The sequence below is a fragment of the Pithys albifrons genome, chromosome 1 (genome assembly GCF_047495875.1).
Source record: "Pithys albifrons albifrons isolate INPA30051 chromosome 1, PitAlb_v1, whole genome shotgun sequence".
NCBI classification, from domain to species: domain Eukaryota; kingdom Metazoa; phylum Chordata; class Aves; order Passeriformes; family Thamnophilidae; genus Pithys; species Pithys albifrons.
In genome coordinates this window covers 88,872,924-88,899,879 of record NC_092458.1, presented here as the reverse complement: position 1 = coordinate 88,899,879, position 26,956 = coordinate 88,872,924, and the positions used below count along the sequence as shown (strand labels likewise).

Below are 26,956 nucleotides of genomic sequence, written 5' to 3'. Positions count from 1 at the left end.
ATATTTCAAAACCAAGACTAAACCCAAACAAGCCAATGCATTGCAGTTTCCTTCAAGTAATTGCAGAATAAATGACTGTGAAAGAGGAAACAATTGAAAAGCCAAGAAAAACCCTTTGATTTTTCCCCATTTCCAAAAATACAAAGGAACAACTACTTGCAATCAAGTTGTTAGCTTAGAATTTTGTAATCAAATTATGTATAGGAAACTTGCCCATGCTTTCCAAGGGGAACATTTTCAAAGTGAAACCAACTCCTGTATGGTACACCTGATAAATCAGGAGTACAAGAGAAAACAAAGGCTGCAATTCTTCTCTTTATCTGCTCTTTACAATTGTGCTTTACCCTGGTATGTGTCAAAACATCCTTCTGCTGAGATTTTAGACAAAAAGGAAGAATATGAAAGGCCTGCTAAAAAATGAAAGGAAGTCAATAAAGTGTTTATCTTGCAAAATCAGGAAGTCATTGGCAATGAAACACACTGAGTGATAAAGCACTCAGACTAGATGATAACAGCCTTTGTATGACTTATCACAACTGAAAAACAAAAAGCAAATGAAGCTCTAAAACTTCTTCCTCCATCTGATATGAAAAATCAGATCTGTTACTTTTAGCAACACCTGCAGTTTGTTGCTTGGTCTGGAAGAGACAAAAAACCCCAAACCAACAAACCAAAAAAGCCCACGCAGTATCAGTTCTCAGACACTGCCTTCAGCTTCTCATGAGCTTTCAGTGTTGCAGCACACACAGTTCCAGGGCATCTCAGGGGCAGGTCTGCTTGCACTGCAGGAAGCTGCTTAATCCCACCCAGTCAGGTGCTGTGCAGGGGGACCGGAGACACCAGGAGTGGGATCATCCCTCCCACCTAGAGACTTCTAAATTAAGGAAACTAGATGATTCAAAGACTAATTCCAATCCTGTATTCTAAAAGGAAATCTCAGACTAAATTACCATGGAGCATTTTTAGCAACCATCAGAAGCAACAGTATCAATCTGTTGGTACTATGTTTATGTAAGTCCCATCCCAACTCTGGCATTCCTGCCTGCACAAGTTGAGGGATTCCTTCCAAGTGATTTTAACTGTTATTTCACAAAGTACAGAAATACAAACCTTCTTCACTTCCCAAAGTTAAAACTGGAAAAACAAACTTTGAAGCATCAATGAATATTTGAACAGGTCCTCTTTCGAATCCTGCATTTTTTAGTTTTTCTAAATTTGTTTAAAAGAACAACCTCTTTACAAAAAAAAAAAGTGTATTTTCTTAATTCTCCTGAAATGTAATGATTGAAAGGACAGGGGCTGGCCCCTTTTGATGCCCAACCCTACTGATATCTTTAGAGGTAAATTTAACAGCTAAAATAAAAATATTCAAACCACTTTACTGAAAATCTGTTTTTGAGACTTGCAGATGTTTTCTTTTCCAGACTTACAGATTATTTTCATGTTTTAAATCTCCATTATAAATGTTTTTGTCCAGGTTTACTACAAGATAAGAAAGAGAAAAAGGAACATTTTTTCCACGGTCTTGAATTTTATTATTAATCATTACTAATAAAATAATGACTACTCTAAAAACACAAATAAAACCAATATAAAACCATGGTCATTAGATTATTATATACACACACAGCAAACCAGTTTAATACAATTGTATGTATCAGTTTTCTATTGTATCAAAAAGTACAAGCTTAATACCTAACAAATAAACATTCTGATTTCAACTTCAAGTAATCACTTTATATTTACAAAAATATTAAAAGAGGCTTTTGAAAAGCAATCCTCGAGTCCAAATGCAGTCTCTAATATGTTAAGTGCACAGAAAACACAACTTTTGGGAGCAACTGTAAACCACAGATGGGAACAAATTCTTTCTGTTGCAAATTCTTATCCATCAGAAACAGACTTGGCTTCCCAATCTTCAGGTTCCTTCTGAACACAAGTACATTCCCTCAGTTTTCCTGGACTTTTTCATTCCTGTACCTTGTGCAAATAAATGCTCCAGAAATTTTCACATGCAATTCCTAAAGTCTCCTGCCTTCACCACACCTAACACAGGTATCAGGTCTTCACCTGTAATGCTACAGCAGCCTGAGTTTACCATCTCGTGAAGGATGTATTTGATGAAAAGGTGCAAGGTCACAGCAGCGTGTCCTGTTGGAAACCTCATTCCCAGGATTTCCTACAGTGCTCTGTGTGCCACAAATACAGTAGGCATAGGGACCTTTCAATACTAACGGCACTGACAGAAAAGCACTTCAGAGTTACACTGTACATCTGGAGAGGGGGATTATTGTGATTAAATTGTGGTTCATTAAAAAAATATTTAAAAATACAGGAGTTGAACACAGCTTCCTTTACATAATGTGCATAGACAGTGCAAACCATCCTTCTTCTTTTTGCTTTTCTACCTGAAAAAAAAGAAAGCAGTTAAAATTTAAGTATCATTTATTTCCCACAGACTTGCCAGTCAGCAGTGGCCTGTGTAAGATTGTTGTCTGCCACTGGCACCATGGAGGGAATCACAGCACCTACTTCAAGCCATATCTATCTTAAGAATTCCCTACTTCCCTTCTGGGGGTGTATCCTTCACTGTCAGGATAGGCAGTCTTGGACCCTTTGTTTCTCTTTATCACTCCTAATTTAGGTTATTTTGGACAGCAAGAAATAGGTTGTTAGTATGTCCTTGTGGTTGCTTTCAAGCATATTAACAGATCTGTGACTGGGTTACCAGACTGTACTACTGCCTGGAGTTCCCCATGAAAGCATCTCACTGCAGGCTATCCTTCTCTTTGCACATCAGGAATCAGAAATCTAGACCAGGGATATTTCTTCTTACCAACTGTCCATATTCCAAACTGCGGTGAATTGTACTAACAGCCTCAGTAGCTTTGAAGCAGGACAGAGCTCTCTCCCCTCACCCATCTTGCTTTTTCTTTACACGACAGCACAATCAAATTTTCTGGCTGGAGAGTTTTCAATCTCACCTTTGGTCTTTGGCTGAGAGAAGTTAATTTCACACTTTCTGACATGGCACTTGGGGGTGAACTCCCTTTGCTGGAGTCTCCTACAGACCTGAGGATGTTCAAAATGAGATTGAGAAAGCAAAAAATGGAAGGGACTACTAGAATCATATCTCAGATCGTGAGTTAGGATCCTTCATCAATAGTCTTCAACAGCCCATGTCATCTGTACTGTGTCACATTGCAGAGATTTTAAATACAAACAATGGAAGTTGTGACAAAGCTACTGGACCTTTGTCCCACTTCCAGAGTTTAATGTGGTAAGTCAGGGAAAATCCATGAAGCCAAAGAAAAACACGGCAATTTTTCCAGTGTTCAATTTCTGCTACATGGGTAATTGACACACTACAAAAATGAAAGAGCAAAGGGTTAACTTTTACCTTCCCGTCACACTGGCAGGGGAAACCCCGTTATCCTTTGAGCTGTCCACAGCAACTGCCACGGGAACAGACACTTCAACTCTCCTCCTTTCATTTTCTAGGCAATAAATAACAGCTTGATTCTGATGAGAACACAGCAACATTGCACAACATTCATTTCATTTGCCCTTTTTTCGAGGAGCATCGCATACCTCTTCTCAACTGCATAGACTATACAGACCAGAAGTAAAACACCACATTAAACAACAACCTCATATCCACTTTCTGAAAATGACTGACATTGAAACCAGATGCTCAGAGCAACCACAGACAATGTACACACAGAGAATGATTCTTCCATGGGTAAATCTCATTTTTTTGGCAATCAGAGGCTTAGAGAACTCTGATTTCTCTACTTTGTTCCTTTAAGTTTTTACTTATCATGCTGAATTTATATTACAACAGCCAAAGAAGCATTAAAAGTGGTATGATCCAACCCATGAGTCATTGCATATGCACGCACACGTGGTCTCTCCTCCCTCCTTCAAATCCTTCCCCCTTTGTACATCCTCTGTGGTTTCAGAAGGGGTAAAAGGTGGATGTTCTAGACAGAGCATGTGTACATGGTCACGTGCAGTTCTGCCTGGACTGACAGTGACTCCAAGAAAACATAAAGCAGCCCTCAGCTCCTGGAAAGTAATTTTGTTTATAGTTACACATTGCAGCTAATTTATGAATCTTGAATCATCAAGATATTCCCTTAGCTAATTTATCTCTTCAGATGACTGGAAGCTCCAGTTACTCCTCTCTATTAGCACTGGCAGTGACTGAGCTAGGTAGTCTGATGGAAAGAGCAGCAAGATGACCAAAAACTAAAATGTGGTTGAGAATTGGATAACCACTCTGCCATGATTTTCAGAAGCCTGATGGATATAGTTCTGTCTTTTTTATACAAGACTCTGCATGACAGAGGACTGATTAAAAGCCTAGTGCTGCCCACCAGTGACTATCACAGAATCAATTACATTGGAAAAGACCTCTGAGATCATTGAGTCCAACCTATGACCAAACACCACCAACTAGACCATGGCACTGAGAGCCATGTTAAATCTTTCTTAAACACTTCCAGGGATGGTGACTCTACCACCTTCCTGGGCAGCCCATTCCAATGCTTGACAACCCTTTCTAGGAAGAAATTTCTCATAGTATCCAAATGTAGCAACTGCTCTTCAGAGAAGAGCATAGCAAAGAACAGGTTTTCCATGAAGCAGGATACTTGCAGCAGACTAATTACTAAGAGACTAACTTAGGAGAGGTTTAGCTGACATGTTTTAAGCTCTCTCAAGTGAGGAGTTTTTGTACCACAGAGTCACCAACAGCAGGTGTACCACTGACCACAACCATGGACCCAGGAATGTAAGAACATAAAACTCTCCAAAGCAGAAAAATGTTGTACTAGTTTTTGTTTCCCCTGAAGCTGGGCACTTACCAGGATAATTCAGGGATGGAGGCAGAACAGGAGACAGCAGTGGAGGGACCATACCAGCAGCAGCTAATTTTTGCTGGTCTATTAAATGCAACAATTTATCACGTGCTTCTGTACTCTGGCGATTCAGCTCTGCTATTCTTTCCTCCAAGCTCTTCGATACCATGAGATGAGTCTACTTGGATAGCAGGATAATTACTGCCAGTGAAAAACTTAAAATTGGCACCATCAAGGAGAGCATACAATATATTTCAAGTACTTCTATGCATTTAATTTTCAAACTGAAAGTGAACATAATTATATAGGACCTCCTGTGAAAAATTTGATTTTGTCCCTCCCTTTCACTGTCCTGTATCTAAGGCCTTAATTGACTAAACACTACAATATTTTAAACTGATCTTCCTTCAAATAGGAAAAACACTGCTAATATGTCCATGTAATTTAAAAAAGAAGAACAAATCCCAAAAAATCCCACTAGCGATCCAGCAATTAACCATAGTTAATAAAATATTTAATTAGAGACACACATATTCAGGAGAGTGTGGGGAAGCAAAAGCAGATTTCTAGCAGAAGTGTTCTGGAACTCATCTTTAAGGCCTGTTTTTTTCCACCTGCTTTGACCTCTTTCCCTCCCCTTCACTAACTGCTTCCACAAAAACACCACCTTCTGGAAGTTTACATGGTTCTGTAAAAATATAGACTAAATACTACACAACATAACACAGTGTGGAAAGTGACAACACTCTCAGCCTACATTCACATGAAGAAATTTACAATCTTTAGGATTTTTAATTGAACAGTCAATGAGCTACTGTGATTAAACAAAAGTAAAGACAGCAGCAAGTGCAGAGATGTTTCTCTGATGTTGATTCTGCTCACTTGGGTGTCACTGACTAACTGCTCTGTTGTAGGTTTAAGTTTTTCCATGTGAAACGAAGCCCTAAAGGTCTCTGTTTCCCAAAGATCTGGGGATTTGCACAGAACAGGACTGACAAGACATACCCAAGAAGTACATACACTGTAATCAAGTACTTGCAAGTGATGTACCTGCACTAACCTTAATCTCATGGGCTTCTGGCTCACCATAGCAGAAGAAGTGTATGTAAATATGTGGATTTAAATATGCATCTTACAAGCTTGGTAAGAACCTGTGAGTTGATGCAGCACTTTCACTGTTAACATTATCCAAGTGACAAGAACAATATCTGATCATGTTGCAACCACACCTCTTTTTGCAGCATTACCTTACCCTAAACTTATAAATGTACTGCACACTTTTCAGCAGTTATATATAACAAAGGCCAATGTAAGAAACTATTGTTGATTTCCTTAGGGAATGATGAAAATCATAAGTTTCCAAGCAAACAAATGAAAAGAATAACAATTGACAAAAGGGACACAAAAACACCAGTAATAGTAGATCAGCAAAAGGGGGCTCCATTTTTCCTTTTCTATGAAATTCTCACCTGTCCTTGTGAAGAGTCTGGACTAGGTTTTGCATTTTCTATCGGGTCTGGCTGATTTGGGCAGTCATTTGTGTCTCCAGAGGCACCTGTGAATTTGCTCAGCTGAGCTTTAATTAGAGCATTCTGCCTTGTCAGCTCAGCTATCTGTCCCAGCAGATCACCACTGGGAAGTAATTCTTCAGCTGCGCTGTGTTTTCTAGTGTCACCTGAGCAGGGCAGATTGATCTTCTTGTGGGAACTCTCCAAGTCCTTGTCAGCAGTAGGAATTGGTTGCCTTTGAGAGATGAGACAGTTTTCCTCAGTTGTGCTCTCTGCCTTCAGGGAGGAAGGTAAGCTCCTCTCCTTGCATGGCTCCCTTTCAGTGTTTTCAGGAGAGTGAGAAATAGCTGTAAACACTGTGAACAAGAAATAGAGGAGCAGTAAGGACACAGGCATGTGACCCTCATTGAAGCAGCTAACAGTGACTGTTCCATCACAGTACTAATAACCAAGAAGGAATCTGAATTGTAATGTCTAGCCTGAATGGTGTTACTGACCAAAACCATTTATGCAACATCCTGCTGCAAGATCTCACCAGGCTTAACATCTCCTTTTGCAAAAAGTCTTACATTTAAATGACTTAATTAGAGATTGAGAGAGAAGTCAGTGAGAAGAAAATAATAGTTTTGAATTTCTTAGCTAACAGATCAAATATTACTTCTTTCTTAGTCCTCTGTTTTCCAAAATCCAGCTACCTCAGCTAATAAACTCTAAGTTTGTGTTTCAGCTTTGATATTTACATTGGGTTGTTAACAAAACTTTCAGGATAATAAAACAAAATAGTACCAGATACTTGCCATAATAATAAACTAGCTATTTCTTCAGCCCTAAAAAGGGGAAGCACTGTGGCCAAAATGTAGTTAGGTATTTTTGTGGTCATCTACAGCAAACAGATAACGCACCACACAGACATGATGACATAATTTACAGCACTGTCAGCTGCTACATGCTAAATCCAAGCTGAATTTTGTGATCAAAACCTGAATTTTCTATGCTTTATATACCAAATAGCCCATTCCTTGCCAAGCTAGTTTTTGCCTCTAGAGCAGAGAATGACATTTAAAAATTTACACTCAAGTGCATTTTATGAATCACTGAGCACAAAGAAATATTTCATCTCTTTAACATTTGAGCCATTTGTGTGTGTGTGTGGCTCGGCTTCGTGAACGAAGATTTGGGAAGGGCTGTCCCCACGTGGCTGTGCCCTTCCAGCCTGTGCAGTGGATTTTAGGTGAGGCTCAGCATGCGCAGAACTGGCCCCACCGTTTCAATCCTGAGGTCCATTTGCCACAGCTGAGAGAGCTTGGACAGTGACAGTGAAGTCCTCAGGACCAGAACCTACAGCACCCGGCATTTCCCAGGAGGTCTCCCATCCAAGAACTAATACCGGGCTGACCCTGCTTAGCTTCCGAGATCTGACGGGATCGGATGTCAGGGAGGCATTTAACTGCCTGTTGAGCCATTTAGCATCAGTCTTAAGAGAGTAACAACGTGTTTATCACGTAGCTGAACTGTAGTGAAGTCCAGGAATGCAGTTTTGTATTCTTGTTTCAAGTGACAGACAACATCTGACAGTTCTCAATGGGACTGAAACCAGACATTGCTCTTTGTAGAACAAGACCATTACTTCATTTCCTCCAGATAAATTATGTACCCCTCACAGCACAGCAGCCCATCAAAGAGCTGAACTAGATATAAACTCACAATTGCTCTGCCAACTCCTTAAAAATCAAAAGGACTTTTAGTTATTTTTCTGGATGGAAATGGCTTACAAAGCAACAGGGCTGAAAGGAGGGAAAGGAGGAGGGAAAGCACGAAACCCCACTGCTGTGCCCTGCTTCTGTCAGCAGCCATGAAGCCAGACATAAGTGTAATTATCTGCCTCTCCACAACAGTGTTACACAGGGCCTGGCATGTTCTGTAAGCTGCATGTGGTTACAATGACAGCTGCAGGAGGAAACAGCCAATTTTGAAAGTCACAAATCGTCCTCCTTTCTGCTCACCTCAGTAAGTTTAAATGAGAAATACCTCCCCTAATCACTCCCCATGAACCTCCCTCCTCCCAACAACCAGAATGGAGCTACTGAGTTATCTGGTACCACATAATTTCACCCAAAACTTCCTCAAACATTTCCCATGTATTAAACTACATCCAATGGGAATCTGCTCCCGAAGCTTCTAAAAAACCCTTTGCTGGGAAGATGGGTTCAAAGCAGGAGTACACAGCCTACAGACATCCTGGTTTGTCTGCAACACGGGCTGCAGAAGCAGTGAAGTTCAGGCTTCTGTGGTCCCACCATTACAGGTGAGAGGCTGGACTACACTATCAGCAGATGGAAATCTGAGATGATGTGCCCTAGGTCTGATTCCAGTGGGATGAGGTTTAACAAGGCCAAGTGCCAGGTCCTGCACTTTGGCCACAACAACCCCCTGCAGCGCTACAGGCTGGGCACAGAGTGGCTGGAGAGCAGCCAGGCAGAAAGGGACCTGGGGGTACTGATTGACAGGAAGCTCAACATGAGCCAACAGTGTGCCCAGGTGGCCCAGAAGGCCAATGAGATCCTGTCCTGTATCAAAAATAGCATGGCCAGCAGGACCAGGGCAGTGACCCTTCCCCTGTACTCTGCATTGGTGAGGCCACACCTTGAGTGTTGTGTTCAGTTCTGGTCCACTCAGTTCAGGAAAGATATTGAGGTGCTGGAGCGGGTCCAGAGAAGAGCAACAAGGCTGGTGAAGGGACTGGAGCACAAGTCCTATGGGGAGAGGCTGAGGGAGCTGGGGTTGTTCAGCCTGGAGAAGAGGAGGCTCAGAGGTGACCTCATCACTGTCTAGAACTACCTGAAGGGAAGTTCTAGCCAGGTGGGGGTTGGTCTCTTCTCCCAGGCACTCAGCAATAGGACAAGGGGGCACGGGCTCAAGCTCTGCCAGGGGAAACTTAAGCTGGAGATCAGAAAAGAATTCTTTGCAGAGAGAGTAATCAGGCATTGGAATGGCCTGCCCAGAGAGGTGGTGGATTCCCCATCCCTGGAGGTTTTTAAACTAAGATTGGACGTGGCAGCTGTAGGGTCAATGAGCCTAAGCATGCAGATTCTTACAGACTCTGAAGAGGACTACAGCCAGAGGGGTCTCACCATTCTGGAGGGAAGACAACTCCTGACTGCTCTTCTGCTGTGGGGGTGACAACAGCACAGCTGGCTGGAACATGTAAGCTGGCAAGTTTCTGCCAGATCCCATACCATCTGAGGCTCCTGGCCCTGGGGGAAACTTGAAAGGAACTTCTTCCTGTGGAAATGTCAGCATATTTTCCTTCTTGCCTGCATCAGTCCTGGGCTCAGAACAGGTCAAGTTAGGTTTTTCTAGAGAAACAGACAAAGCAGGGATAAAAGTTAAACAAACAAATGAACAAAAACCAGGAAAATATTAGGTTTAGTGCAATAGCAACGTAGGGAGACATCTCAGTAACAACTCAGGTATCTGAAAAGACAAGACCAGGGTATGTTTCACACACATTCCTAACTTACCTCTGATCTCCAGGTACACAATTCTTTCACTTAAGCATATTACAAATCTTTACTGACCATAAGAGCAAGAAAAACTCTTACATTTAGTCTCACAATTTCAGGATGTTAGTATGAGATCTGTTTGTAGCTCATGCACAAGACTTAGAGACATGTGACTTGTGAAGAATAGATATTTGAGGTGCACTTGGTGACATTCTCTTGAGACAAGAAGACCTAAATACTTGTCCTAATGCCCCATATTATAAATTTGATTGCAACAATGGTGGAGTAGACAACAATTCAAGGCTTTTTCAAGCTCTTTGATGATTTTTTACAATTCAAATGAGACATCTCTTCAATAAAAAAAGTTATTCTTCTGTATTTAACTACAGCTAGAGTGTGTCTACACTGCCAGGTATTTTAAACATACCAGAGGTACAGAATGAAAAGCATGAAATTCAAGTTGTAGCTAGCTGAGAGACCATAGGAATTTTAATATGCTTATATCCACTGCTCCTCTGATGCCATTTTTTCATTCTCCTTTCAGAATTTTGGTTAGGACATTTGTTCCCATAAGAAAAATTAGTGGAAACTTAAGCAGAACATACCCCAAAATACAAAAGACCAAAAGCACCCTTCAACAACAAAGTTAGAAGAAATTGTTTGCATAAAATACTGCTTATGGTTCACATTACTCAGAATTGAAATTTAAAGCCCACCACCCACTATTTAATGACCTGGCCAAGAAATGAGAAGGAACCTCCTGTTCTGCCTCACTGTACAGAACTGCATTTCTGAAGTATTCCCTCCACCCCCCTCATCCTCCTTTCCTCCCTCCACAGAGGCCCTGTGTGAACTTACACATGCTTTCTGTGCTAAAACTAGCTAGGCTCAAATGTTTCACATCCAGACAGATGCACTAAGGGTTCAAGGGATTTCCTTCTTAAGGAGGAGGAGGAAGAAATATTTTTGTAACTTTAGGAAGCTTTCCTCCCAGGAAGATGCCTTTTCCTGAGAAGAGAGCCAAGTAAGGAGATTTGAAGATTCTAGTCCTTCAAAATTGTTGAATGGGAAGGCTTGGGAGTTTTTTTGTGTTTGTTTGGGGTTTTTTTATGAAGGATGCTTTTCTGACTCTTTGGATTTTTTATTTTGGAGTGTGACTTCTTTTTACTTGCTTTTACAAAGCCTGAGTCAATTACGAAAAAGAAAAGAATCTTGTGTGTGGCTTCTTCCTGAGAAGAAATTCTCCCAGGAAGTAAGTTTTTTAGCTACAAAAACATCCACAAACTCAACATTTAACTATGAAATACAAGTATCTCTGAGAAATCTTGGGATTCACCAGGAGTTACTGACGTTGAGAACAAAACCAATTCATGTAAAGAACCGATCAGGAAAACAGTTGGGAGAAAACTCCGTGATGAAAGAAGGTTAAAAGTGCAAGGTGAGTTATGTTTGGTTAGTTTGGCCATCCATGCTACTGGCTTAGCTTAGTCTGTCTCCATATCACTGAACTGGTCACTCACCTCTCATACAAAGTCACAAACACCAGGTCACAGACTCTGCCTGGTGGTTTCTGGGCCTCAGCAGCTGCTGTTTTGGTCAGCAGCGACCTCCAGTGCCTCATGGAAGAACCAACCTCCTACTGTCAGGCTGCCTCAGCAACAGGAAAGCAACATCCTCATCTGTGGGGTTTGGTTTCTTTGGTTGCCATGGGGGTTTTTTAGCACCCTCTGAATAAACCTGACTTTGTGAGCCATCTTAATGGGGGAAGGGTACTCCCCTCCTTTTGTGCTTGTGCTCACAGCAGAACTCAAGGGATACAAATTTACTGAAGTGAGATTCACTCAGAAAAGAGATATTTATAGAATCATAGAATCGATTGGGTCGGAAAAGACCTCCCAGATCATCAAGTCCAACCCTTGGTCCAACTCCAGTCCCTTTACCAGATCATGGCACTCAGTGCCACGTCCAGTCTCAGTTTAAAAACCTCTCTGGGCAGCCCATTCCAATGCCTGATTACTCTCTCTGCAAAGAATTTTTTCCTGATCTCCAACTTCAATTTCTCCTGGCAGAGCTTAAGCCCGTGCCCCCTTGTCCTATTGCTGAGTGCCTGCAAACAGACATCTATTAAATACCAGATTTTCCACTTCAGGGATAAACTAGACACAACTCCTGTTTCATCCTTCACACATGCATGTACACACCTTGGTTGTTTGCTGGACCTTTTCTCGCAATTTCAAAATGTTTTGAGCTTTGTTCTCTGACAGGTTCTACCAAAGGGAGGCCTTTAAATGCTTGTGTGAGAGACATCAGCTTTTCATCTGTTACTGTCATGTACTGCTGAAGCTTCTTCTAAAGAAGGAAATAAAAAAGAGAAATACAGAAATTTGTATTCTAGCAGCATGAATTAGAAAATCATATGCCACAAGCAGCCCTGGTAAGAAATTTGGCCTCTTAAAACCACTGCATGGTTCTGTAGAATTCCAACGAGGTATTATTGTCTCCATGTTTCTCATTTGTAAGTCACTTGTTTTCCCTTTTCCTAACTCATGACACCAACTCCTATGTAAGGTTGCTTAATTGCTGCATTTCCAAATGTAACCACTGGTAAATCTACCTCCAGTGAAAAGTGAAAAAAATAAAATGTGGTATTACATCTAGTCTACTCTGTTGCTCCAGTAATGGTAAGGGTATAGAAGTGTGAAGGATGATGCTTCAATTTTTAGATTGATAAAAGAAAGCTCAGTTTCACTTTCTCAGGCCTTAAAATTAAATAAACTAACAACCTCTCAAATATTGCTTACTTGCACCTGCTATCGTAATTCTCAAGCTCCTCTTTAAATGTTATAATTTCTTTCTGTTTATTCTTAAAACCTCTAGAACATGAGTCAACACATCTCAACCCACATTTGCAACAGAACTCAGAATTCTAACAAGTCATCCTGATGGGTAAGGAGTGAGGGGGGCTCAGTACCTGCATAGTAATATTTTCTTCCCTTACTAGAAGTACTTCTGCAGTCAGAGCATCAATCAGTTCTCTGTGGTCGTTCAACATCTCCTCCTGCTGCTGCCTCATCACCTCTTTCTCATGCAGGTGCATTTCGGTCTAAAGAGGGAGAAAAAGTCAAAAACCTACTATAAACCAATACATACTCATATTTGAAAAAAAAGGAATGATATCACACTGTAACAGCTCTTCACACTACTGCTAAATTGACTTCATTATTTTCATGACAAAATCCAATTGTCAGGGCTTGAGAACTGTCAGAGAGCTTACTGTTTTTCCTTTGTTACTCCACAACACTGTACACAATTCTATATATCCCTGTTCTTCTGCCTTTACAGCTTTAACAGGCTGTAACTACAACCATTGTGTCTCTGCACAGATGGAGTTTCTTAAAGCACAGAATCTTCATCAGTAATCAAATAACTCCAGGTGTGCTAATGCTTGTCAGCATCCTGTGCTACTTGTGCTTAATCTTTAGTTTTCCTTATTCATTAATGAAAAGTGACTAAATAAAGGGGAAAGCACTTGGAAGAAGTCTGAGGCTCAGAAATAAATCATATCTGTGGAAAACAAATTAAAGAATCTAAATAGGGTTATTATAACTGCAATTATAACACAAATTTGATGGCTATTAAATTGATGTGTTCCTAATAAACAGAAAATATTCTACTAGAATTCCAAGATCCTTCCTTATAACTGAAAAGGAGCCAAATTTAATTCCCTGCTTTGGTGTCACAATTTTAACAGAGAGCATTATTAACTTTTTTTAAGACATAAGACTTTCTCAGCCAAAGTCCATCCTCTGATGGCATTTGGTTTTCACTCTCAGATTGATTATTTACCATTTGGTCCCAAGATAGAACTTAATCAATACAGATTAAATAAAGGGTAACACAAGGAATACGTTTTTATACATTCAGAAAAAAAATACATTTTGAAATAAGGTGGGTTCCCCCTGCTGATTGTTATACATTCTGAAAAGGAACCAAAAATAAGACAGTTCCAGAGTCATTAGAGATCTATTACCTTTGCTGTGAAATAGAGTATTAGTATTCAGATAACATGCTCTGCTGTACCTACTGAAGAGGGCAAGAACTGTCATAATCTGGTTTAAAGCATCATATAGGCCATATGAATCTGTGAGACTGCTACATCTTGGTAGCTCTGGACTACACAAGAAATAAAACACACTTTTTTTTTCCCTTTTCTTTTTGAAAAAAGTTCTACACAGCTTATATGTAGTCTTCCTTATGGAATTCCATTAATTCCCAGCTGTGCACTGCTACAGTGAACCTTGCTCAAGGTAAAGTTGTTGTTATGGACAGAAAAAGAGAGCTAAGGAATCCCTCAAAGAAAATGTGGGATTTGTGTCCACTGCTCTAGTGACAATAGCGTTGCTTTTGGGAGGCAAAGGAAGATAAGAAATTTGTAAACAGGGCTGTAGTTAATACCCTGCTACAAGTCTGAACATATTTAAATAACAAATTTAGAATTATTTCAATTGGTATTTTCTTCTATTAGACACTTGGAGACTTAACTCCCCCATGTTCAATAAGGATAGAAGTTTCTAACAAGCTACAAGTTTTAGTTCCTAATTGCATGCAAACCAAGTAATAAGCAAGAATATTATGAATTCAATGTAAAATGATTGGGAGCCAGGAAAGACCAAAGTTCACATCTGTAAAACAACTTCACAGCTTTCTTCATTTGCACTACAGAAGCAATTCCAAGTCTTCTCACCTCTTTGAGGTATCGCATCAAACGACAGAGAGCGTTCACCAGTGACAACGTAAACCCAGAGAGGCCTTCATTTCTCTCTGGTTTTTGAACCTCACGACCTGTACACCGCTCATATTCTTCCAGTTCATGCTCCACTTCATGTATCATGTGGTTGAGAACTTCTAGGCTGGATTTTTTGTCCCTCTGAAGGTCGATGAGGGCAAAATTATCTGAAGAATCATCTCTCCTCTGTCTTGCAGGGTTCTGTGCAGCTTGCTTTCTTTTGACTGAGAGGGAAGGGGGGAAAAGTGTCATTAGAATTTTGGCTTGTATAGAAAGCTTTGTAGTACCAAAGGAATTACACTGTTCATTGAAGTAAATCAAAGGAAAGGCCCTCTCTTGCCATAAGTTGAGAGGGACCATCAAAGCACATCCCCAGTCATTCCAGCTATTTTCAGATAATCAAAAAACACATTTTCTGCCACTACATTAGTGCCTCTCAAGGATGATTGTTTGGTGCTTTTATCTTGGATACCTGTTTGTACTTTCCTCTTTCCCATTTAAAAGCACGGAAACAATTTGCTAGTGAAAAATATTAGCTGCTTTCTGATATTCAGTAAGCAACTCTTTTACAACAATCCTTTCATGTTACAACTTATATCTATGTCAGTTCCCAAATGTGTAGAATATGCAGACTGAAGTATCACAAGTCTGAGCAGCACAGAATACAAAGCTGTATCAGAACTACAAAAGCCCCACAGAGAAGAGAACTCCACAACCTGCAAGGTAATGGGTACCAACAAAGGGCCATATTTATGTTCCTGGTTTCCTATGGACTTGTCAGTGGCTTTGCCAATGAATGTGCAAAAGAGAGAGGAATGTATCAGACAAGGAGCTGTGGAATGTCCATCCTTAGGATACGCTCCAGATGCAAGGCCCCCCTCTCACCAAACTTTGGCATTAGCCCTGTGGTGACTTCCAAAGATCCTCCAACCTACATTTTCTTATGACACTAAGAATCTTGGACAAAAGGTATATTATTTTTAAAAGTACTAAACTCTTTGCTGCAATTTGCTTTTGTTTCCTGGAGTTCGGGTACAGCACTTGTCTCACAATGTCAGGGGAGTCTACAGCCTCTTCATCTTCATTCTGAAGTCTTGAATGGGTTCTCTTGATAACACTGGTAGCATTGAGGGCTGATTTAAACACAAACAAAAAATACACATGCGAAATATTTCAGGCATTAGACAAGACAAGGGAAACACAAAGGACTTGGTGTGCACTTATGTCACAAGACTTTGAACTAAAAAGAAAGTTTCTGTACTTTGCACAAAATGGGTCACAGGGATGTTATTAAGTAATTTTATCAGAAGACATGGCTTTTTAGTCTGGAAATTCATCTGAACCAAATTAGTCAAATTAATACATCTCTGACTCTGAACCTCCACCCAGAAAAGGAATTCACAGAATCACAGAATCGACTGGGTTGGAAAAGACCTCTGAGATCATCAAGTCCAACCCTTGGTCCAACTCCAGTCCCTTTACCAGATCATGGCACTCAGTGCCACATCCAATCTCAGTTGAAAAACCTCCAGGGATGGGGAATCCACCCCCTCTCTGGGCAGGCCATTCCAATGCCTGATTACTCTCTCTGCAAAGAATTTTTTTCTGATCTCCAGCTTAAGTTTCCCCTGGCAGAGCTTGAGCCCGTGCCCCCTTGTCCTATTGCTGAGTGCCTGGGAGAAGAGACCAACCCCCACCTGGCTAGAACTTCCCTTCAGGTAGTTCTAGACAGTGAGGAGGTCACCTCTGAGCCTCCTCTTCTCCAGACAAAACAACCCCAGCTCCCTCAGCCTCTCCCCACAGGACTTGTGCTCCAGTCCTTTCACCAGCCTCGTTGCTCTTCTCTGGCCCCACTCCAGCCCCTCAATGTCTTTCCTGAACTGAGGGGCCCAGAACTGAACACAACACTCAAGGTGTGGCCTCACCAATGCAGAGTACAGGGGAAGGGTCACTGCCCTGGTCCTGCTGGCCACACTATTTTTGATATAGGCCCAGATCCCATTGGCCTTCTTGGCCACCTGGGCACAGTGTTGGCTCATGTTGAGCTTCCTGTCAGTTAGTACCCCCAGGTCCCTTTCTGCCTGGATGCTCTCCAGACAGCTGTGAACAGCCTAACAATCCACAAGCAGCTATGATTTAGCAAATCCAACCTGACTGATCCAATGATGGAGAAACAGTTGTTGGAGTCAAAGGCATATTGGATTCCTGTGATAAGGTGGGTTTTCTCATACACTTTTCGGCCCACAATTGAGAATTCACTGGCGAATTCTGTTCTCTCAACAACCGAAGTATCCTATGTGGAAAACAAGCATAACAGTGAGTTGTAACAGGACAGCAGCCACGAATCTACAATATCTGTTCAGTCTAGACAGAGCTTCTAAAATTAGCTTCAGTTGCTCAGGTGAGTTCCCTGCTCACATTCATTCCCACTCTAAATGTTACAAGACCTTTCCCTACAACTCTGAGATCAGGGAAGGAGGACAAAGGGAAATAGAAAAACTAACTTAACTGTACCATCCAACACCCTTTCAATTCCATCCATTTCCAGTGTTAAGCAGGTAATAAAAGCCTGAATGGATGGATTTGTACTGACCTGTCAGAATTGATCCTGGATTTGAAACCCAAAGAATTAGGGAGTCCATCTTCTGACAATGCTTTCTCTTCGTCTTCATTAAGAGCCTTTTCAGGAGACAACAAAGAAAACAAAAAATGCTTCAGAAGAAGTTAGAGATAAATTTTATATAACTGTTTCAAGAAAAAACAGAATTATTTATTTCAGTCTCTAAAACAAAAGTTTAAGAAAGAACACACATATTAAAAAAACAAACTCACGCCCCTTTGGGGAAGTTTTGGAGCACTTTAGTACCTGAGAAATAGTGATACTGACAAATGTCTCTGAAAATAACACAGCAAGTGATTAATTCAATATACAATATTTTCTTTGGATAACAAGTAAGAAAGATCACATAAATTGGAGAATAAAATAAAAACTGTACAGACTGTATCAAAACAAACACAAAGATATAGCAGGCAGAAAATGGAAAAAGCAACTTGAATCATAGCATTTGTAAACTTTCATCCAGTTGACATTACAGGATAAACAACCATGTAATGAGACCTGGAAAATTACACTTATCTGTGTGTAAAATGTAACCAGAACAAAATACAATCCTACACACCTCATTTACATGAAAACTTAAGCAACTAAACTTGAGATTAGCGTTCCTCTAACTATGAAACCTACCCAAAAACTCAGATTTCTGAGTTTCTGGGTAGGTTTCATCACATAGTCTTGAACTATGATTTTCATAGGCACATAAGAAAAACTCACAGAAGTTTGGCAGACAACCACCAGTACATGTTTCTTTTAAAAATTTCAGCCTATCCTGCAGGATGCACCCAGTGATACAGCTTACAAAGATACTGCAGTTAACACTTCATATTAAAGAAACTCAAACAAATACCCCACTAAAATACATGACAGAGAAGTACAACAACACAAATTACACGTATTTGGGGAGGATAGTAGGAAACAGGAGCAGAGAACAATGAGAATATGACACCATCACTTTTGCTCTCACAAAACCCTTTTGGTCTTCATCATTGAGTTGTTTTCTGAGAGCATCACATGCCTGTTGTCAAACTACAGTGAGCATTCCTGGTACAACTCACGTTGTGAAAGGAAAACAAAACACAAAGGCAATCTAAATGAAATTTTGAACAAATTTAAACATTTTCTTAAAACTTTTTAAACAAATCTGAATAATTGTAAAATAATGCCAAGTATTAAAAGCTGAACTTGTAGGACTAACCAAGGCTATGGAGGGAGGTGGGCTATGTCCCCAAATATGCGGACATAATTGGTAAATCAGAGACAGGTTTTGAAACGTAGCAATGAGTTAAGTGATACAAGAGGTCTCCTCTCAGACTGTAATTACTTCGTTCTCTTCATGATAATTCCAGAATTTAGAAGGGAGGACACACTATTATGAGAGAGCTTTGACAAGACATGTCTGTTTCTTGTACCCGAAGGTTAAGAAATAAAAAAATTACCATTCCCAGATTCTCATAAAACAAATTCCCCTCTGTTTAACTTTATCTTCTGTGGGTGTTATCAACATGGTAGACAGGTTTAGGTCTGCTTGGAAACTCTACCTTTGAATATTCTTATTTTGTGCAAACAAAAAAGCCACAGGACATGCATGGAACAAAACATTACCTGGGAGTCCATGAGAGATTCACTAAGGATGGAAAGCTGATTGGGAGGATCACATTTTTGTACAATGGGTCCTTGAGATGATTCTAGGTCACAGTTAGGAGCCATTGTTACATTAGGGAAACCTAGAGGAATTAGACAACACAGAGGAAAACACAGAGGACTTGGTCTGTACTTATGTCACAAGACTTTGAACTAAAAAGAAAGTTCCTGTAACTTTGCACAAAATGGGTCACAGGGATGTTATGTCATTTTAACCAATGGCCACAGAGTTATCTTAACACTCTTGGCCAGGTAGCAGCCTTTTGTCCTTCTCACCTGTGTAAACACATGTGTGCAGAAGCAGCATGCAGGATGAAACAGGCATTAAGAACAAAAGAGAATGGCAGCCTACGGAGAAAAAAGCTTAAGATTTCACATGCAAACAGCCAGTCCTGCCTCCCAACAGCACAAGGATTCACAAACCAAGCTAAGAAAAGCAAAATCCTCAGTCACCAATTGCTGATAAATCTTCAGCACCATCTGAGAGCAGGCAGTCAGCCCAAGCAGCAATGAGAACCAGAATTACTATAGTGGCTCAAAGTGGTGCTCTGCATAGGCCAGTGGCTTGGCTGGGAAATGGTGAGCAAGAGGTGCTTCACACTGTATGGTGTGAAATTCCACAGTGGCCAATACAGTGGAACGACCAGCCCTGGGGCGCTCTGCCCTGCCATGGGAGGTGTTATCCTCATCTGTGGTTCATAGAATCATAGAATGGATTGGGTTGGAAAAGACCTCCAAGATCATCAAGTCCAACCCTTGGTCCAACTCCAGTCCCTTTACCAGATCATGGCACTCAGTGACACATCCAATCGCAGTTTGAAAACCTACAGGGATGGGGAATCCACCCCCTCTCTGGGCAGGCCATTCCAATGCCTGATTACTCTCTCTAGAAAGAATTTTTTTCTGATCTCCAACTTCAATTTCCCCTGGCAGAGCTTGAGTCTGTGCCTCCTTGTCCTATTGCTGAGTGCCTGGGAGAAGAGACTGGCACTTTCAGTCTTCCCTTCAGGTAGTTCTAGACAGTGAGGAGGTCACCTCTGAGCCTCCTCTTCTCCAGGCTAAACAACCCCAGCTCCCTCAGCCTTTCCCCACTGGGCTTGTGCTCTAGTCCCTTCACCAGCCTTGTTGCTCTTCTCTGGACCCGCTCCAGCCCCTCAATATCTTTCCTGAACTGAGTGGACCAGAACTGAACACAACACTCAAGGTGTGGCCTCACCAATGCAGAGTGCAGGGGAAGGATCAACATGAACAGGATCAATCACACTCTGTTAGATGATGAGATGGAAACAGTTAAAAAGAATGTTTTGCAATGCAAGACCATTTATGAAAAGCAAGGAGATAATCTTAAAGGTACTACCATATATAGGTGAGATGGTCTACCTGTTCGCGTGCGAGGAACATTCCCAAACATGTCTTTTGCCACAGCAATAACCTGATCAGATCGTTCCAATACCTCTTGCAAGTGGTATTGATCAGACAGAATCTGAAATTATAGTGTATAAGGAAACATTTCACATCGAGCAGACTGATTTTTCCTTTGGGTTTTATTTGCATTGCTCTTCTAACAGAAATTATTGAGAGAACAGCTGACAAGACAACGTTTGCAAGGTTGGTACTGTGCAATTAGATCCTAATTAATATATATCAGAAAACTATACTTCATTCTGAGTAACTAGAATTCACAATTTTTTTCTGAAAAATTAAACAGTTATTACTTCAGGGGTCCCAATCAGCACTAACTCTTTCTCTTAGGAGCCAGTCCTCTCATTTCGTTTTTCCCCTCCCAGCCTGACACAAACAAGAAGCTGGGTGCTTACAACACCTTCATCAAAACTCAGGCAATTAAAAACAACAAAATCAGTGTGCACCCTCAAATAATTTTGATCTCAGTGTCGTTGAGTCATAGAACACTCATCTACATCTGACACTCAAAACCTGTACTATTTCATTAGATCCAAAGCAATTTAGGCAGACTAGTTTCATTCAGCCTTGCCTCCTGAAAATCCTACTTAAAACTTAAGCCACTGTTAAAGGTTCAAACACAGGAAGGTGGTGGTGGGAGGAGCCCCTCAGAGAATTTTTCTCACCATACCAACACAAAAGGTTTAGGCTCGGGAGTCCCAGGACTGAGGACAAAGGATGGCTGATGACTTTTAGATTCAAGCTTAATGGTGGGGTGGAGGTGAGAAAACAGAACCCCAGCACCTGAGGGTGGGGAGAGGTTTTTCTTTCTTTTTTTCCCTGTGTGCTGGCTTGATTTGTTTTGGGGGTTTTCTTGGGGCAGGGACAGAAAAAGAGCCACTGCTTGCTGGTGAGAGCTTTTTTTCCTGGCTCTGCTTTTTGCTTTTCCCCCTCCATCTCTGCGCACCCTGAGCTTGAGAGAGAGAGAGAAAAGAGGAGAGACATGGTGCTTCAGGACACTGCAGACCTTTTTCTTCCCTCTTCCTGCAGACTGATTTGGACTGCAAGGAGATTCCTGGGAATTATCACCATTTCCTCCACTTACAGCTTTTCCTTTTTCGTTTGGAACAAAGGACAAGGAGAGAGAGAGAGAGAGTCTATGTGAGTGTTCACCCCTTGTCTCTGCCTCGCTGGGAAAAGTCTGAGTATTCACCTCGCAGCCAGCAGAGGTGTGACACTGACACAGTCCATAAATAACTGCTCCAGGAGAAACCTGCCGTTTGGGGGTTGTTCTCTTTTGTTTTTACCTGGGGGAGTAGTTTGCTCTGGTCTGTTTACAGTTTTATCTATATGCACATATATATGTACATATATAGTAGTTAAGAACAGTTATCCTTATATTCATTTTCTAAATAAAGTTCCTTTTTCTTAAATTTGATAAAGAGTGACGTGATTATTGTGGGGGAATCCTCTCCTCTGCTTTTTGGTAAACATTTTGGATTTTTCCCTCAAACTAAGACAGCCACATGGCACCAAAAATGTTTCAACAGACATAAACAAGGCTGAACTACACCTGGCATCAGAAAACATTTTGGGTGTCTCCACATATTTCTCACAAGACACAGCTACTGTATTCAAAGTCTCTCTCCCCCAGTATCTGAAGTCCATCACAACAGCTGACTCCTAAGGAAAGCAAGAGCCATCCAGCTACTCTGAGCCAGCGGAGCTGACTTGGGATGTGGCTTCATACTGCAGAACACAATTTAAAACGCCTCACTCCTGGTTTCATTCACAAAGCTGGAAATGGAAATCTTGTAAAATTATATCCCACTGCTTGGGGAGAAGATAGTTATTCTTCAACACCTGAGAAACCAGATATATAAGTGACCTCTGCTTTACTGTGGTTTGTCAGATTGACCCCGAAAGACTGCAAGTACTTTAGAAGACCCCACAGAGAAGTCAGGCTCATATACACCCTCCTACTCAAAATTTGAGGACTGAGTGACAAATATTGTTCCTCCAGGAATCATAAGAGGGACTGTTTTGCAAGAGTTTCAGAGCACTCTATACTATTGTCTTCACAGTTTCTTTCAGTGTCCACTCGTAAGTTTGCTGGCTTACATTCAGCCTCATACAAAAAATTCTAGGCAGTGGCATTTCACCTGTTTTTCTCCAAACCCCTACTTTACTATGCACTTTCCTAGGTCAAGATGTTTCCCTACATATCTGGTTTCCACTTCTTTCTAGTCTTTTGAGCGTGAATTCCACTTCAGTAAATTAGACTCCTCATAATTCATTTAGCAAATCACTGAATATTCATCTTTCAATCATCTCATGTATCTACTTTTCCAGATCACTATTCAGTCTTCAAATGTGATACTAACTAAAACTAATCTTTCCATTTAGCCATCTGATGTCAAAACAATGCAGGTTTTCAGACAAAGCTATGCTAGATCTGCAGAAGACAAAAAATACAGAAAGAAAAAAAAGGAAGTTTTATATGATTCCTTTCCCTAAAGCAGTTAAAAATAAAGTGATGTGTATAATCAGACAAAAATTATCGTGATTAATTTGTTTTCAACCTCCCTACATTAGAACTTTCTTGGCATCAGCAGGTTCCTAAGCTTCACCCTCCTGCTGAACACCTTATGAATATTTTTAGAGCTTTGCTTCCAAGGTGGATTAGCTCACATTTGTGATCAGAATTAAAAATTATATCCCTCTAGGCTCATTTACATGCCCTCAACAAATTCACTGAATGGTGTACTTTGTTCCAGTTTAGTATCACCTACGAAATTTAATAAAAATCACCTTCGCTCCTGTTTCAGATTGTTATGAAAGATAAATACACTGGACTAATATAAAATCTCCCCACTATGATAATCTATTCACCTTTCAGTGCAATAACACTAACATTATTTGAAACATAAGTTGTTGCAGGACCCACCAGTGTGGTACCTGTGCATTCAGTCATCAGTTACAGAGGCGAACTCACTATTTTTCATTCAGATTTTCAGCCAGACAAATCCCCAAAATATTAAAATTTTGCTTCTCTTTTTCTTCAACCTACAACTACAAGAGAAACCACACTAGCAGCAGCACCTTCTTAGCTTTTGTCTCTGAGTCTTTTGCAGCTGAGCAGGATTCAAGAGGCTTAGGAAGTTACACACACAGCAGTAAAGGAAAAAGATCACCAAGGTAACAGAAAACAATTCACGGTGGTTGTGCTCTACTGGAAGACACAGATTCCTCCCAGTTACTCTGAACAACAGGGCCTAGCAATTAACAAGATTTAAGCAAGGGACAAGTGAAAATGGTAGCTCTCCTCCACCTCTTTTACTTTTCTCTACACACAAGAAGATGCCAGTGTTTGAAACAGCAACAGCCAGATGCATCATCTTGCCTGGCATAATTTCTTTTTGTCTTCCTATCTGAAAGGATCTTTGACTGAGAAGATGACACAGACTATACTTAATAAAGCAATCTCTTAAATTATGAAGGGTAAAGCCACTCAGGAGGAATTGAGATTTGTGCATTGTCATTAGACACAACAACGAATTTAGAAGACTATTTTCTAAACATGAGTTTCACATCTGCAAAATAATGAAGTCACGTAATAGCCCAGCCAAATCTTAAGAGAGTGTGGTCTAATCTATCATAATTTATTTCTAGATGCAAGTCTTCTTGAAACCAGCCTGCTACTGCATTAGGGAATTTCATTCAGAAGTCCACAGTTTTTTTGAACACTCTGATGAAATGCACTTGGCAAGAAAGCATGAAAATAACAGTCAAAATTAAAGGTTAAGGCTTGATTAGCACAGTATCATCAACACAAAAATTCTACTGTGGTTGCAGAGAAACAGAGGTCAAATAGGAAACTAGGTGGCAATCTTCAGTTCTAATAGTTTCATTTGTTTCTGTCTGTGCTTCAATGTTCTCAGAGATCAGAAACAGATTTCTGAAAAATTACAAAAGATGAAACGAAGAAAAGGTTTGTGATGGTTAATCCACTGTGCATTTACAGGACTACCAGATCATGTTCAATTTAACTGCTGGGTGAGCATTGTTCATCATCCTTTACCAAGAACAGTTCTCAGTTTGTTCAAGTACAGAGGTCTGAAAGCTAATTTTCAGGTTAGTTCTCATAGCATATGGCAAGGAATAACCTGCCATGTGGAACAAAAGAGCTCTACCACTGAAATTCCTTTTCAGACCGTGACAGTGACTCTCTCTGTTAACTAGGTGTGGGTTTACTGCTACAGTTCAAAATTCAAAAGCAAACTAAATAATTTGTTTTCAGTCAGAGTGCTTTAGAATGCCAAGAGAACAAGCTTTTCAATTCTCGGATGACAAGCTTGTCAGGCATAGCTCCAATTGTTGCATGGGTGCAGCACAGACCATCTGTATACAGGACATCAAGTTATCCCACGGGAGCAGCAAATGGTGCCCTGTTTGCAAGAGCAGTTTTCCAATACTGCTGCAAATCACCTGCAGCGGGATGGAGGTGCAGACTTTGCTCTCACCTCACGCATCAGAGTCAATTTCCTTTTTTCCACGGAATCGGCATCCAGTTGCTTTTGCTTCTTCCATTTTCTGTTCAGCGCCTTCTCTTGCAGTTCCAGCTGTGCCAGTGCTTTGTTTTTTGATTTGTGTATTTCATGGCGACGCAGCTACGTAAACATAAAAGACACCACTCCAAAATCAAGAGACAATCTAAAGGAAAATTAGCAGGGAAATGCTAACAAGCTTCTCTCGATTTTAACATTCTTGCACTGATACTATTTACGTTAACTTCATGGGAGTACCAATGACAACCTCATAAACATCCAAGACTGTGAAATGCCACCAGCATTGCCAGTCAAACTTAAAGCAGCTCCAAAGGTGAATGGGGAAAGTCTTACAGCTTCCATCTGCCCTACACCACTGACTCAGCAAGACTTTTCTCAGCTGTAAACTGAGGGAAAAACCAAACACTACCCCCTATAACGTGTATAAAAAGGCATAATGCATTTTCCTGATTTAACACTACTGGTCACCAGAGGTATTATCTCTCTTCTTCTAACAACAAGTTATATAAGAAAATAACTCTTTAAATCCAAATTAAATAAATTAAGTATGTGAGGTGCTTGCTAGAGTCTCTGGAAGCTATCAAGTCAAACATAGAATCAAGTTTCTCTGCTACTGTGCCCATCTGTCCTGACTACCCTATCAAAATTTATAAGCAACAATAGCTCATACTGCTTACTCCATCCTGGTAATTAGTGCTATTGAGAAAAAATAAATGTAATGCACATATTTTGCAATGAACAGATTGGTTAGTATAAAGAAATTATGTTAAATTGTTTAAATGAAAATTGAGTATTTTCAAAATTAGAGAGATTCCTCAGATAAAGCGCATCTTTCACTTCTTCCAGCAGAGACTTAACTTCAACTATCAACTGAGTTTTTAAGTATTTACATTTTTATGCTTTTATGATTGCATACAGTTCACTGAAATAAAAACTACAAAGGGAACAGAACAATGAAAACCACAAACTGCCAGACCTGGGGATGCTCCATATCCTAAACAAAGAACTCACACTGAAGAGCCAACACGTTCAGAAGCTTAAAAAGGGAATTAAACATTGGCAGAAAGTATCCCCGCAAGTATGGTGAACACTTGTTTATGTCACTGAGTGTCCCTGCTGCGGGGAAGGAGCTGTGGTTGCTGTTACACTTACAATATCCGCAGGAGTCGCCCGGTGCACTGTCAGATCCTGGACGGTGCTCTGCGAACGGGAACCAGGGAACACATCAAAACCCGTAACCCACGAACCGCTCGTTTTCTTAGAAAAGTTCAATAAAACAGAAAAGCAAACCCAAACCCCAGCTTGTGAATTACAGTATAACACGCCTTACACGGCAGCGGTGCATGCCCAGGGCGCTGCGGAGCGCTCCCCGCCGAGGCCGCGGCCCCCGGAGCGGCCTCTCTGTGCCCGGGCCCGTCGCGACGTGCCCCGCGGAGGGAGGCGGCCAAACCCCGGGAGGGTCAGAGCGGACATGTGCGCCTCTCTCCCCGCATGTCCGCCCACCCACCCACACGCAGCCCGCGGATCATCCCCGCGGGTGATCCCCGCGGGTGATCCCCGCGGCAGGCAGTGGCCTGCGGTGGGCCCCGGCCGAGGCCGCACGGAGCACTCACATCCCAGTCCCGCTTGGCCGCCGCCGCCTTTCTGGGGCCCTTCCTACCCGCGGCGCGGGGCCGCTGGCCCCGCAGCACCGACATCGCCGCGGCGGGAAGGGGCGGGAGCCGGCGTTGGTCGCTGCTCCGGTTCGCCGTTCCCTCCTGGCCGTTTCCCCGCCCCGAGGGTGGAGCGCGGCCTCTCCCCGCCCTCCTCGGGCCGGGCTCCGCCCTCTCCCCGTCCTCCTCGGGCCGCGCTCCGGCCCCAGTCCCGCCGCGCGGTGGTGCTCTTGCTGCCCGTGTCTCTTCTGCCTTCCCTCTGGCCGTGCCCCTGCCCGTGGCTCCCCTGCACTCGGGCTGGCCGTGGGGAAGAGCGGTCTCTGCCCCTGTCGGCCGCTCCCTCTGCCCCTGCCCGGGACTCCTCTGCTCTCGGGTCCCTGCCCTCGGGCTGGCCGCGGGAAAGAGCGGCCCCTGCCCT

General features: G+C 41.7%; 1 protein-coding gene across 3 annotated transcripts; it reads right to left on the bottom strand.

The window, feature by feature from the left end:
* Positions 1 to 1,524: 1,524 nt before the first annotated feature.
* SPICE1 (spindle and centriole associated protein 1) lies at positions 1,525 to 26,647 on the bottom strand. 3 transcript variants are annotated; one of them, XM_071559734.1, is made up of 17 exons: positions 26,500 to 26,647; positions 26,039 to 26,086; positions 24,842 to 24,988; positions 20,298 to 20,400; positions 18,879 to 19,000; positions 17,253 to 17,338; positions 16,810 to 16,952; positions 15,655 to 15,792; positions 14,618 to 14,883; positions 12,845 to 12,976; positions 12,075 to 12,222; positions 9,502 to 9,726; positions 6,332 to 6,726; positions 4,869 to 5,040; positions 3,401 to 3,497; positions 2,985 to 3,072; positions 1,525 to 2,408 (listed from the first exon to the last, which is right to left on the bottom strand). In XM_071559734.1, the coding sequence occupies exons 1-17, from the start codon at positions 26,581 to 26,583 to the stop codon at positions 2,355 to 2,357; spliced, it is 2,448 nt and encodes an 815-aa protein (XP_071415835.1). In that variant the 5' UTR covers positions 26,584 to 26,647; the 3' UTR covers positions 1,525 to 2,354. The 3 variants fall into 3 exon arrangements, with proteins under 3 accessions (XP_071415835.1, XP_071415844.1, XP_071415853.1); XM_071559743.1 differs by lacking the exons at positions 1,525 to 2,408; positions 2,985 to 3,072 and having other exon boundaries at positions 3,409 to 3,522; XM_071559752.1 differs by lacking the exons at positions 1,525 to 2,408; positions 2,985 to 3,072; positions 3,401 to 3,497 and having other exon boundaries at positions 4,988 to 5,063.
* Between the last annotated feature and the right edge of the window lie 309 nt (positions 26,648 to 26,956).